This window comes from Falco peregrinus, chromosome 5, assembly GCF_023634155.1.
Source record: "Falco peregrinus isolate bFalPer1 chromosome 5, bFalPer1.pri, whole genome shotgun sequence".
NCBI lineage: Eukaryota > Metazoa > Chordata > Aves > Falconiformes > Falconidae > Falco > Falco peregrinus.
The window spans coordinates 71484568-71499814 of NC_073725.1; the positions used below are offsets into that span (position 1 = coordinate 71484568).

General features: G+C 37.5%; 1 protein-coding gene across 8 annotated transcripts in view; it reads left to right on the forward strand.

The window, feature by feature from the left end:
- Positions 1-15247, forward strand: part of MRTFB (myocardin related transcription factor B) — an 85355-nt gene that overhangs the window by 42287 nt on the left and 27821 nt on the right. For 6 of the 8 annotated variants that reach the window (XR_008747578.1, XM_055806692.1, XM_055806695.1 and 3 more), the window contains 5 exons: positions 10228-10293; positions 12716-12771; positions 13320-13395; positions 14351-14512; positions 15055-15239. Coding sequence is in view for 7 of the 8 variants with exons in the window: in XM_055806692.1 (XP_055662667.1) it covers positions 10228-10293; positions 12716-12771; positions 13320-13395; positions 14351-14512; positions 15055-15239 (545 nt within the window). In the remaining variant the exon portion in view is untranslated. The remainder of the gene's footprint in view (positions 1-10227; positions 10294-12715; positions 12772-13319; positions 13396-14350; positions 14513-15054; positions 15240-15247) is intronic. The other 2 variants (XM_055806694.1, XM_027796341.2) reach the window with 1 other exon arrangement.

Here is a 15247-nt window from a genome sequence, read left to right on the forward strand (position 1 = left end):
TAATCTCATGAGTTGGAGGATCTGCTTGGGTATGCATGTTGTTTACTGGCTCTACTGTGCCTAGGAAAAGCATGGAAAATGGAGGTATACCTTCCTGAGAGAGCTTGGCTGGAAGTCATCTATCATCATCCAATGTAATATGCTCCAGATTATCACAAAGCAAGTCTGTAGTAGATGTGGAATTTAAACCCAAGTTTCATGAGTCCCTTGACAGAACGCTTCTTGGGTGATGGCAGCATTTGAGGAAATGCAAATTATTTTTAAAAAAATCAGAAGATTATACTAAGCAGAGGAATACTTGCAGATGTAGAAAGTGTAATTACTGATAATATACTTAAAGTATGCCATTTTACAGAATACTTGAAATGGAAGCTTTAGTTTATTCAGACTTTCCGCTCAAGATGGTGGTGGTTTTTCTCATTTTAAAGATATAAACAGAATTGTGAAAAGTGTAGATTTTTGCTTCTCACACATAGATGTGTGTAGATCCCAGTAGACATTCCCATAATTTGTTTGGAGACTTGTATATGTTCTGGCTTGTATCCTATTGCTATGGAACCTGTTGCTTAGAAACAATAGACATTGTCCTATATCCTAGTCATTCAAGCTTTCCAGCTGATGATACTGTTATGCTTTATATTTTGTTTTAAATGTTAAGTTTATATTCAGCTATCTTTCCCATCTAGCTTTTAAATTTCTGCTTTCAGTATGATGATGATAATTCTGGAAGCAGTTACATGCACATCATTACTGGCTTACAGAGAAAAGCTTTAAATCGTAGTGGTATAATTTAAAAGATTTGGAGGTCCTACAGGGTTTCCCTCCAGAATCCTGAAGGGATTATATGCAACGGCCCTCCGTAGTCTCCACTCACGTGTTTTACATTTATCCAGAACATTTGTAAGCCAGAACGAAAGTATGACTGAATAATTGCTTAAAATGAGTATGCATCAGAGGCTGTTTCACTTTTCTTATTTAGGATACAGTCTTAGCAGAAAAATAACATACACAATAACGGAAAAAAAAAATTAACATATGTAAAACTAAGGTAAGGGTTTTTTTACAGAAATAAGTAAAATATTTTTTTTAAAAAATGATACCCTGGCATACATGAAAATTTTGAAGACTGAACCCAGTATAACATACTAACTCGTGTTTAGATGATGTCTGATTTTCGTTAATGCTGAATTACTTGAGTTTTAAAATAGAGAGCATGTAACATGGGGCTGATGGGAGGTGAGTACCAAAATTTTAAATGCATTCAATCTTTAAAATGCTGTACAACTTACTTAGAATCACTTCCAAGAATTTACAGGTAGACGAGTATTTTCATGGCTTTTCCTTCTCCTTCCTTCCTTCTTTGATATGCCATATGAATGAAAAGAACACAATATTACCAAATTTCTGACTTTGACACGTGGAATAAGTAATGCCAGGTGAAAACTAGTTACCATATTTCATAACCTTCCTGAAATGTGTGCCTTGCACATCACCTGCACTTTCCTTATTATACAAAACATTCAGTTTATTAAATTTTTAGGTTTGTTCACAGAACACCTATCAGTTGAAAAGATTAACTCTTTTTGTCTCAATAAAGCATTTAATGAAGTACAAATAGAGTACAACGCCCCATATAGAGTTGAGGGAGAAACAATCACAGCTAGAGAGAAAGCAGAACATCAGTCTCTGAAAAATTAACTTAGTGTAAATTATGCTGTTTACAAAATGCCATATAAACTTTTAATTCCAAGCAGATGGCGTTTGGAGGTGCGAGGGTAACAACTGAAAGAGGCACAGAGTTAAGTGCTTGATATTAAATTTCTGCAATTCTGTAACTGTTGCCCTGTGTTGTGAGGTTGGTCCAGAATTCTGATACAAAGCCAATGCTTAGATCACTTGCGTGGTCCACCTACCGCCTGATAAAATGTTCTCCTCTACTTCACTGCCACCCTGCTGTTGATATACTTGTATTAATGTTATACTCCCAATGCCAAATAGTGATAAATTCAGATCAAGGATAGGATAGAGTAGTTCATCTCCTGCAGCAGTGCTTCATTGCAACTCGAGTGTCTGCTGTTAACGTCTGCTGCTCTGTGTTTCAACCTCAACATGTTAGAGACCTTGGCTGCAGAAAAGCTGTTTTAAGCTGGCAGAAAGAAATGGAGGCTTTCTGTGTAACAGCTTCTAATTTAAAGGAAACGGCCCTGTTTCCAGCACTGTCTGTTTCCATGGCAGCCAGCATAGCAGCTCCACTGGAGTTTCTACTGCTCTTGGAAATTTCCAAGGGAGTACGCAGGAATGTTGGACATTATATTTTCCCATTTTTACTTGCAGTTTTAAGGGCTTAAATAGCTAATATCCACTGGATTTTAACTTTGAAAGAAATGATGAGATAATTACATACAGAACATAAAAAGAGTCTTGATGCATTATTTTTCTTCTTGCTGTCATTTGAAAGAACTGTATGCTGTCCAGGGGACCCCTTCTTGATGGTTTAGTGTCTGTTTCATCTGTGTAATTTTTAAATGGCAACAGTTATTTGCTGTTTCATAGTACCTTCTGTAAAAAGATAAAATTTAACTTCTAATGGAATATGTAACTGTTAGATGTGGAATTATTAGTGCTGGAACTTTGCACACACCGTTCTGGTTTTTTTCAAGACAAGAAGCAGTGGTGAAAGCTCGTCAATCCGTGCAGATAGCATTGTTCCTGCAGGACAACTATCAATTTATTTTTGGCCTCTTTACATTCCAGTGCTTGTGATTATATACTACTACTTTACACATCTTTTCCATAGGATACAAATTACAGATTTGTAACAGAAATCACTTGCTCTGCTTTGATAATAGCTGCTTGTCCAAAGTGATTTAATAATACACTTTATTTTCACTTATTCTGCTTTTCACACCGAGTAAGACCTGACTGGACTGCGCTGCATTTCTTACCTTTCAAAGGGTCTTACACAGAACGTGTTGTGTACTGGCTTAAGTGCCTATTTGTGCCAGCTTTCTTGCATTCAGATCAGCACAGCGCTTCAGCAAACTATTGAGCATCTGCTTGGTTTGGCTACTGTTAATCTGTATGCCCTTTTGGGGCATAGCGTGTGTGAACCTGAACAGTACTTGCTGTTTGAAAACAGGCCGTTAACTTTTTAAATAATTTGCTGCTGTATAGAAATATGTTTTGAAATAATAAAGTGCATTGGTTAACAGATAACCTCTCCTTTTTGTCCCGTTATCTCCATTCCCTTGCACATAGAAGCATTGGTTCCCTGGTATGCTAACACTGGAAGAAAGTATGTAAGAGTGGGAACACCAGCCTCTGGCACTCGGTTTTTCAGGTGGTGAAAAATCTGTACCTCCAGTGAAGTCAGAAGACTTCTACTGACATTATGAGAGTCAGATAACCAGATGTTCTTACTGTGAGGAGGGATTATGCTTTTTGGTTTTGTCCGTATTAAGTAAGCTATCTAAGACTTAATGATAGTTTTATTGCCTGAAGAAAACACATGGAAATTTTGGAATCTTTTCAGCTGGTGTTAAAGTGTTAATCTTAAAATCATACGCTGTCTTGAAAATAAAAAAACCCACCACCCCACCCCCCTCATTCAAAACAGGAGTTTGACTGACCTCTCTGTGCATGGCTTTTATTCAGAAGCAGCTCAAAGACAATTTCTTAAGAGTTGCAGTGGTGTGAAGAGGTGTTCCTGCCAGATAATGTGAGGTGCAAAATATTTGTGCCATCTTTTAGCAGATTTCCTCAGTGGTGTTAGCATAGCCCTTCTTTTGCACACACACTTTAAACATGGGGAGCGGTATTACTGGTGCTAATGGTGTATTAACATACCTAAATCTTTGTGAGTTCTGGCCCTGTTGTTTTGGAGATCATCTTGTATGATTTTAGATGTTATGCAGGTAACTGCCTGAATTGAAAAGTGAAAAAGTGAGAGGTAAACTATCAAGCAACAAGCTGAATGGATTTACCCTGATAAGAATAATCTGTTAAATACAGTGTATAAGTAAGTACCACCCCATGAGGAACTTTGTTTTGCTAGTACCACAGGTCTTGTTGAATTCTTCCTTCCCCAGATTCCACACTGGTTTGTCTGTAAACGGTTCTTTGTTGTAAAGGGGGGGGAAAAAACTACCCCAAAAAAACCACCCCAAAAAACCAGAATAAATAGTACAGTATAATAACTTTGCCTAATGCTTCAGTGGTTTTTATGGGTTTTGGAAGCTGTGTCCTCCTGTCTCATCCATCCTTATTAGATTTATGTCTTCGTGTGTTACTGACTGTTACAGAAATCCATATAGCAAGAGATTTATAGATCTATGGTAAACAAAGTCTGTATTACATTTAATGCCATTGGATTTAAACTAACCTGCATTCTGTTCTAAGGAGAGTTTCTCACTGAAATAAATCAGCAATTCTTGGGCAAAAGTGCAAAGCTGTGCTTCATCCTCACATTGTTCGTTCCTGTCTTTGAAGATAATTTCATCACATTTTCCTTATTGAAAACTTGATTTAGTTTCCATGACTCCCATCCTCCATATCTTTTCTGGCTGTTCTTTGAGCTGCTTTTTGTGGGTCCCCATTTCTTTCTGAGCTTTTCACTAACCTCACTCTTATTCCATTCCTTTATACTCACTTCAGGTTCATCTTTAGTAGAAAGATACAAGCCTGCCTGTGACCTGTTCCTGCTCAGTTGTAGAGCTTAGCCCACCTAACTACAGTGACAATATACAGGTCATTACTGACTAGTATGACCATCTGTTCTCACACGCAGACCTGTAAGCCAAATATCCTCATTGACTAGATGTAGCTATGCAACTCATGTACAGATTTAACCATTTCTTCCTTAGAAACGTCTCTGCTTTTTACTTTTTCTCACTGGGGGGGCTTAAAAGTATTGTAGGTCCTTATGTCTTTTATTGAGATATAAATAGTAGCTTTTTCCTTGATCTGTTTACTTTGGCAAAGCAAAGGTTTTTTTCAGCTTTTCAGCTTTAAAACTAATAAATTTAGGTTTTTTATTCACAATTACTTTCTATTTAGTAACTTTCTTTAATAATGCATTCAACTGCTTAGAATTTATTTAAACAAAAAATCAGACACCAGTCTTTTTTTTAACCTTAATTTTGGAGTTGTTTGCAAAAGCAAACATCTGGTTTTCATCCAGCTTCGTTTCTGTTTAACCTCCTTGCTCTCATCAAGTTAAAATCTTCAATGGTTATCTTCTTATAACATCTTTCTATGAGTCATCTCTTCCTTAGTGTTCTCCCTGCAGTGCTTCCCTATTAGTCATGCTACAGGCTGGCCTTTCTTTACTATGTAATATATAAGTTCCTGATATTTATTTAATAACTGAACAACTGCATATTTCATATCTTCTGTATCTCTCAGGTTTTTCAGTCCTCTCACAGTTTTTATGACTTGTCCAGTACACATGGGACAGCTTCACAATCATCCCGTATTTGCTTTGTGATGCCCAGTGTAGGTTAACAAATGATGGGTAGGCAGGTAGTGTTGTGAGAGACAGTAATTGTTATGTGTTTGCTAAAAAATGCTAAAGCTTCACATCTCAGCACACGTGGTTTATGTGCAGGTATGTTCTTACTGTTCTTCTTATCCTTCTGCTATACTCCACTGTATATTCTCTTGTAAGACTATACGTTGTGTAGGATATGGGTCAGGTTTTTTACTCTTTCTGCAAAGCTGAAGCCAAATACCTGATCATGACTGAAGCCACACATCACAGATTCAGTACATTCAAAGTCATCTAGCAGGGCTTCCCATCGCCTACATTTGGAATTAATGTTCACTAAAGAATTAGTTGAAAGCAGTTGGAAAATAAGAGAAGCTACCTGCATTCTTACCAATGTTTTTTTTGGTGAATAGATTTATTCTGGTCTCCCTGCCCCATTTGTTGGGCGAATGCCACACATCATGGCCATGGCCAAGCAGCATTAAATTTTAGGAACGGACAGAAACTGCATCAGCTATAAATATAAGTAACACATGCACTGGGGTATGTTTTTGCAGGGGGCAGGGTCATGTGCGAGTGTGATGCCAGAGGGAGGCACAGCCTTTCCCCTTTCTGATGCACATCACACCGGATGGCACAAGCAGGGAGCTGCAGGAACTGCATCTCACTCAGCGATGTCTGTACCAGCGCGATCGCAGTGTCCAGAGTGTCTTCCTCTTTGGGCGCACGCGTGGTACATTCCTGACGCTGCCGTGTTAGTACGGCTGTTGAAAGAGGGCTCAAAACAGGACCTTGACACAGAAACTTTGCTACACTGGGGTTTTTGAGGGTTTTTGTTCGTGGGATGATTTGGTTGGTTTGTTTTTCTCAAAGAGAAATTTCAGCAGCTGATATACCTCGGGTAGACTCTTTTTGAAGTATGTTTTAGGAGAACACAGGGGAATATATATTTAGAAGCGTTGGAGTAGTTATTGAGTTTACTTGTATTGGCAAAGTGCAGGGTGAGACCTTTCTGATTTTTTTCCTCCCACAAACTTGCCAATGAAAACTTAAAATGCAATAATTGCTAAATGCTGAACTGGTAGGATATTTTCAGACCATCCAATCCAACTGTAGACCTAACAGTGAGCATTGTCTGTCTTGATGTAGTGGAACGCTGAATGGAAGTCTGATCATTTTCATGTGAAAGATGAAGAGCCTTGGTCTTCAGAGTCACATCAATATCTGGTTCTGTGAAAGCCAGATCTGTAAATAATAAATAACAAATTTCTTACAATTTCTGATTAGTTCAGCTATCCTTTCCCTGCACAAAGACTTTGCATATCACGTTTTGAGATTACAGTGATACTACTTTAGAATTTTAAATAGTGATAAGATGAAGAACAAGTATCTGTGGTCCATAGCAGGTTTTGTGAAATAGATGGTGTATGCACTTTCTACAAAATGGTTTTATGATTTAGCCAGCTGTCCAAATTGGTGAATTAGTGAGGGATTTGAAATTGTTATGTACTGTGCAAAACAGTTTGATCATTCTATAGCATGAAGGTCAATTTCAAGGGTGCTTAACTTTCCCACATCTGTTTACTAACATTTGAAAGCACCGTACTAGCAATGCTTAGGTAGTCATAGCTGAGCCACTGCACCTACAAAATGGATGTTATGATAAAGCTCAGTAAAAAAGGAAGTCTGAGGGAAAAACACATTAGAAATCAGAAATATCATGTACCACAGATGCATTTTTTTCTTCATAGATGACTTGCCTATCGTATGTCGGTAGATTACTCACATCAGTGCCTGCACCTGTTGTAATATTACCAGCACTTCTTTGTGGATCCACTGTGTTCCAGGTAATGGAGTTGGAAAAAATACGAACTCTGATTTACTTACTGTGCCCGATGATGTGTATCAGCTGTACCCTGGACGTAACTGATGTTGGAGCAGGTCACTTTTCTTTAAGGCCTTGAGCCCTGAAATAGAGGCATATGTTTAAAATTGACTTGTAACTAGGTAAAAGATTTGGTAGACACATTTGTAGTGGGTTTAGTGTTCCAAGAAAGCCAAATTTAAGTATGGTGTAAATTTGGACCAAATAGAGCTGTATACATGGATAAGATTCCTTCCCAGAACAGGACATGCTTTTGAATGCTTTGCACGGCTTCCTAATTGTGTAAAAGGAAGCATAGTTTGAGCGAAGAACAGAAGACAGACAAGTTTTAATCTACTCAGGACCAAAAATATTGGGTCTGAAATACAGTGGTCTTGCCATGTTGTTTATAAATTGTCTCTTACATCATTTGGATGGGTAAAACTTATTAAAGATTTTTAAAGGGATCACGCGTTCAGTTTTAAGACTAACTGCGCTTTCTTGATTTTACCATTGTAAGGAAGAGAATCCAAACCAAGAACATAGCAGAGTTTTTTACTTTGCTGTAAACATCACGCCAGTTAGGGAATTTCTCAGTGCTTTGCGCTAGTGCAGTAGAAGATTCTTAGCGGTATCCCCAGGGATAGAGGCTTAATATCATGACATTATATCATGTGCTTAAAGTGCATTTCCATTGAAATGTGCATTTCTTGAAGTTTTCTGTTGGAATGGGCTCAGTCCTGACCCAATACACTCTCTTTCTTAATTCACACTTACTTGTATAAAGCGTGTGGATTTTGGATGTACAGTTGCATAAATGTGTGTTTGCACACACTTACCTGCATTTTTGGGGGCAGACTAGACTAATGGGACTAAGAAACCCACATTTTTTTCTGCAGAAAGGTTTGAACTTTCTCTAGCCGTGCTCTCAGCTTACCGGGAGTACGTAGCTGTGCTACACCGTATGCCAAACGCAACCTGCTGCTGAAAGGAATATGCCACAGCACCATTTGAGTTGGTTCAAGACTTCAGGTGGCGTAATTATGCATCTTCTAGTAAGAGGTATTTTAAGAAGAGATCACATCACTGCTTACCTGGAGCCATGTGAAATTGAGGAAGACCAAAAATAAATTCAAGCTATTATAAAATAAGTCTTCGGTTAACTTTACAGTCATTTAATATTACTTGGAAAATTCAATTCATTACTTAAAGCAGGTATTTTCACATTTCCAGGGGAACTCAGTACATTTAGGATGATTTTCCATCAGTTTACATTTTCTTGTTACTTTTGCATTCTGCCATCTCTGTCCTTTGTAATTCCTGTGTAATAATACTGTATACTCTGAACAGAACTGCCATGCCACAGCCATGAAAAGTTTGTATTGAAATTCTCGATGTTTGTGTGACACATTAAAATAATGTACTTGTTTTCAGGACTTGCTATTCCCGGTCTTAATGCTTTAGCCAGAAGAGTATCCTTCCTGTACTGTAGAACAGGAAATAAGCTGGTTCCTTTTAAATTCTGAAAACAATGAAGTTTGTCCTTAGCCTAATTTTTTAGAAATTACATTCATTTTGATGTTTTGGACAATGCATTAGTTTGTTTTGCTTCCTTGTGAAATACAATGGGAACAGCATGTCATAATCATACATCCATAATAAGCTGTCAAGGCTGAATTTAAGAATGCAAATATTAAATCTTTAATGTTTTTTTTCTTGACCAGGCATCTTGACCACCTTTTGTTCAACAGATAAATTTTCCCATTAGGGTAATGGCTATATGTGTCTAAACAATAATGACGCACTATGACAATTACAGAAACGAGGGGAAGGGGACAATAGAAGAAACAAATTGTTACTGGTTTTCTCCTTTTTTTGTCCTGGGAACATTTAGAAAAAAGCCTTAATCTTTGAAAGTATGAGGCCTTTATGCCTATGCCCTCCCCCAGGTTTTGTGCAGTTCCTGGTATGGTATTTCACGTGTGTCACGTTGGTTATTCTTACAGTAAGATGAGAACCTTCGTACGCTTTATTAAATGTAATGAAACATAAGAAGTTACCTCTGAAACTGTAAACCATTTTCCCAGATTTGGCAGTAGTGGATTTGTTTGGTCCTTGAAATAATTACAATAGCACATATCTCAGTCAGGAAAACATTTTCTGATGTTCAGAGAGAGGTTAAGGTCTGTTCCTGATTGTATCACTTTTTGGGTGTTTTTGAATAAGCCAGGTAAAATCTGGCTTCTCTTCAGTTTCTTACGTTTCAGCAAGATTTATTTTAAATGTACAATAAGCCTTTATATTTTTTTTTAAAAAATCCTTAAGGAAAAAGGATCAACCAAACACATACAGCTTTTCTTTTAAAATGCTCTGCAAACCTAATTTCTATTTCAGCATAGTGCAGTCATGTAAGATTGGTTTATGATGTGTGAGAAGGCTATATATAATCATGTGTTGCAGTTTATGGTATAAAAGCATACCTCACTATGTTTTCGTGAATCTGTTATCTAAGAGTAGTTTTACAAGGGGAGTAAAAAAAATAATCCTAGATTTAGAGGTATACTTGATAACCTCTTATGAGGCCTAGCTGATGGGAAAAGTGGATGTGTGCATGAAATACAGTCCCTTTATCAGGTGTGACCAAAATGCAGCAAACCAGTATAACTAGGGACTGGAAGTAACCACTCCAAACTACGTTAACAGCAGTTGATCCTTAATGATAGGTGCCTTTGAGGTTACTGTCGGGTCTGAATAAATATAGGAAGAATATTTCTGAAGCTGAAATACTTTGTATCCTTTGGATACTACTTTTTTTTTTGTACTTTCAGCGGGATAGTATGCTTACATATGAACCAAATTATTTGTTTTCTTTCGTCAGTACTTCAGCTGAGGCTACAACAAAGACGGACACGAGAACAGCTGGTGGACCAGGGCATCATGCCACGTAAGACTTACATTATTTCTAGTAATTTGTTTTACTTTGCTGTATTAATTATGAACTGAATATACAAAATAATAAAACCAAACATTTCTGTGAGAATCATTAAAAAAAAATTATCATTTGAAAAAAATTGTGAGATCTTCTTGGTAATCTAAATGAGCATGAAGTAAATTCATCATCCTTACCTAAAGTTCCAGTTAAAATAGCCATTGTGATGAAAACACGAGGATTTGCAGACAAGTCTGATTCTCCTTTTATTTTTCTCTCTTTAAATTATCATTAATCTTAACTGAAATAAATTTGATTGTATAAATGAGTGGACATCAATAACAAAGCCAGCGGTCTTTGAAGAGTAGGATGGCAAGGGTTGCCAAACAGAAACAAAGGACACATCGAAGTTGTGACTTAGGCCCCAACAGATGTGTCTTCTGTGTCAAATCTTGCAAGCTGTGATGTTAGAGGACATGAGGCAGTGGATTAGGCTGGGCGCTGTACGCTGCGTCGTATGACCTAATGTAAGACCTAGCTTCTGTGCCTAGGCCGTTCCTTCTGAGTATGAATGCCTTTCCAACAATATGGGAAGAGGCTTTGGTTTTTTGGTTTCTTTAGAAAATTATTTTGGTTTTGGGACGTCTTCTCCAATTGCTGGAAGTTCCTTGACACATCTGGCAAGTGGTCCAAGTTGTTGTAAGAGTTTTGCATTCTTTTCCAAAACAAAGATTATATAATGGTAAAAGTTAAATGAGTGCCTTCAGATGCTGTCTTTGGAAGAGTTAAGATGCTGCTGATCACCTTAGCATGAAGTGTCTCACAGGCAGCAACATCACCAAGTTCATAAATACAGCCGGAGGTGTATTTATGATTTCGGGGTTCTGTAACACTGAGCTTTTGATTCTTTGGCCTGGCTACTGACCATCCTTGAGAGCTATGCAAGAAGTTGCCGGTTCTTCAGTAAACCATTTTTATCTGTAACTCTGTTCTACCTCTGGAATTTAATTGCAGATCATACTGCTTTGACAAGCAAGAATTTGGATATTTGTTACGCTTGTATGTCTGAACACACAGCACTTGTATTTTGAAAGTAATTGGTGTGCTTTATGCAATTGCACTTTATTGCTGGTGTCCATTTTCTCCATTATTGATTCCAATCTGTTAGAGATGATGGTTGTTTCAACAGCAGCACTTAACAATACCTCATACCAATTTAGCAGTCACGAGTGTCCTCCTGAATATGGATATGTAGTGGCCTAGAATTCAAATGCAGTTAATTCTTTCGTTAGAGATGTATTGGTGTTCCTCCAATGACTATGCTAATTGTTTGTACAGCATCTTCTGGCTTGTTTTGGAGATCCGCCTGGTCTCAGAATGAGGGGTGCATAGAACACATCAGGATTCCCTAAGTGGACAGTATGGGGTGATACTGGACTCAGGATACAGTTCCATGTTGTCAAAAGATTCAACTGTGAAAAGCTGAAGAAGGCTTTTCTTAAAACAAACAAAAAGCCCACCCATTGAAAACATATCGAAATTATGTCACGTTACTGTCAATAGCTCAGTGTGCACTGGTGCGTTCTAGCTTGAAAGCACAGTATCTTACAGCTCGTCTCTTCTTGAAGGTGTCTGAGCATGCAGCAGGCTTCACATTGCTTTGCTAAAGCATCTTCACCTTTCCAGCTCTGTAGTGTTGATTATCTTCAGGAACAGAATGATCCATTTCTTTTTGAGTGAAACCTGGAAAAAAACCTGTAAACTGTCAAAAAGCGTTAAAGATTTTGTTTTGCAGTACCTCATCTCTGCCAAAAGTGTGCCAGAAGTGTGGCAAGTAAGATGGATTATGCCTGCAGCCATTTCACTTCCTTTCAACAATTCAATTGAGATGAAGACTCTACAGTTCATATTATTTCTAGCTGAATGGTGTGTTTTACTCTTCTTGGCTATTTAGCCGCTAACCACCATTCTGCTTTCAAATCTGAACATTTGAGGGTTCCACAATTTTTTTAAAAAAACATGAGCACAGATAGTTCTTAGGGAATGATCCGGTTCTCTCTAGCAAAAGCAAGTATGAGGTGTAGACAGATAGTAAATACAATGGAATAAATGAAACAGTATTTTGGGATTCTGAACCTTACCTCATAAAATTTCCACTGCGGAACAGTTTTGGTAAATAGACCCCAGTGTATGTAGTGAAAAAGTTAATTGTTACATGGTTGTATCTGTTAAAATCAAATATTCCAGTATTCTGCATAGGAGTGTTGCTCATCTCTGTTAAATGTAAGTGAATACAACTAGCATGAGTCAAATGTAAGCCAGGTCAGATGCAACCACAACTTTGAGATGGTGTTAAACACCCATACACACATTCTGATTAGGGTATTTCTTTGGGAAATCACTTCCTGTCAATTTAACTCTTACTCTCCCTTCACAGCTTTGAAAAGTCCAGCTGCATTCCATGAGCAGATAAAGAGTCTGGAGCGAGCCAGGGTAAACCACTTTGTGTCAACTTCTTATGAACATCTGAAAATGGATAGTTGGTTGTATGTGATACTAAACATGAAAAAATCATCACCATTACAGTAATAACGTGCTTTTATCTTGGAAGAATCCGTTAAAATAAAATGTTGGTGTCAAATCTGTGAGGACCTTTATTAATTCTTCACAGATGAAGGTGGGGGGATAAGCTTACAGATGTAACGTAATACACAGCTACCTCCAGTTAAAGATCGGATACTTGGGTAAATTATGCTTGTGCAGTATTCTATATTTCTATAGAATCTGTACTATTTTGATTTTGTGTGGTGGTATGGGATCAAATCCAGAAACATTCCCAACTTGTTTGGGGGAGATAGAAATTCATTAGCGCTGCTTAACTGATGGAAAACCAAACCCCTCTGGTGCCCGTGTTCTAACAGCAGTGTCCACCCATCTGAATGCAACTGCAAATACTTGTTGCTTGGACATCAATGATTTATCAAACTACTTTGATTTTGCTAGTAAACGGTAGTTAATGCTATTTCCTTATTTCTTTAAAGACTGAAAATTTTTTGAAGCACAAGATTCGCAGCAGGCCGGACCGGTCTGAGCTGGTCAGGATGCACATCCTCGAAGGTATGTACCCAGCTGTATGTACCTTTTGAGCTACTGTTAGAAGGAACTTCTGTTATGCACTCAGTTTTCTAACTCAGTTGGCTTTGATATGAATTATTTCTAAAGGTTTACATGCTCTATTTCTCTACTTCTGCAGTGTCTGTTGTAATCTGTATTCTGAATATGTGTAATAATAGATACACCTATGGCAGTGAAAGTATTCTCAACTGTGTATTTATTTGCATACCTGACAGCATTGTACTTCCCCTGCCACGCAGCATCACAATCAGTCTTTAATAAACCTGAGTTTTACTCTGCCTTGTTGTTTGAAACACTAGTCATTGTGAATGGGGCTGCATTACTGCATTTCACCATAATCTAACCAAATACAGACATTGCCAAATAACCATCATCCAAGTCAATTTAATAGCCATTAGTTTTCAAAACATGCATTTGGATACTAAACCCAGATAGGAGCTTACGTGTTAATAGATCACATTCGTATTGACAGACTGTCTCCAGCTTTTCATTGAAATACAATTTTGAAGATTCACGTTTGTGCTAGAAGCTATCTGTAAAGGCAGATTTTTTAAGATGTTTGCCAAGAGAGACTCAAAAATCATTGGATTAATTAAACCTTTACCACAGCTCACACTGGTAAACCATTAGAGCAGCAAATGCTGTCTTCAGATTATAATTAGCACTTGTTTTGTATTCCCTGCTTTATTGTTGGACATTATACAAATGTTTACCAAAAGTATCACTGCTGTTAAAAAAGTGGTTATATTTATAGAAAAACACGGAGATGAACAACATCTACTCATCTTATTTTTGCTTATTAATTTGAGAATTTTCAGAAAACACTTGCCTGCTTTAGGTAGAAGTGGGATAGTTATTGCAAAAACAAGACAATGTTGTTTGTCATGAAATTGGAGAAAAGATGGAACAGAATATTTAAATAATTTTATCTTTTCAGAGACCTTTGCAGAGCCTTCACTACAAGCCACTCAGATGAAACTGAAGAGAGCTCGTTTGGCAGATGACCTGAATGAGAAGATTGCTCAGAGGCCTGGCCCTATGGAACTAGTAGAAAAAAATATTCTTCCTGTAGACTCCAGTGTTAAAGAAGCTATTATAGGCAAGTAGAAGTCCCACACCTTCTATCTGTAATCTATATGACACTTTGGAAAACAATAATTTAACTCTTGAGGTTAGAGTTCTCTAAAATAAAACATACTCAAACTTTATTGGTACTTATTATTTCAGCTTCTGAAGTCCTAAATTCTGTCATCATTTAATTGAAGTTATCCTATTGTTATTCAAAACTAAGTTGGAATTATATACTTCAGTACTCTCTTTGAAAAGACTTGTTTCTTAGGAATAATTTAAACATGTGGCCATTCCTCAGCCTGTCATATGTTTGTGTCTGTGTGCACGTTGACGGTACCTCTTAATCTCTTATTTTAATAACTTATGCTATGCTCCTAGTTTTATCAGTTCCTTGAATATGATTTAATATGGCTGTCATTATAATAAAACCACAATAAATACTTACCTACCATATGTTTAGGCTGCGGAAACCTGATCATTTTCCAGTAATTAGCTAATTCTGCCACCAATGTCTAAATTTGCGTCACTGAAAAAAAAATTGTTTTGCTTGTTTCTTTGTAAACCTTCTAGCAGTTGGACAAGAGAATTATCCCCAAGCTTTGGATGATTATTCATTTGATGAAGACAGCAGTGATGCTTTATCACCAGATCAGCCAGCCAGCCAAGAATCCCAGGGTTCAGCAGCTTCCCCGGGTGAGCCAAAACCAAGTGACTCACCATCACCAGTAACACCAAATGCTGCTACATCAGCACAGGTACAGTT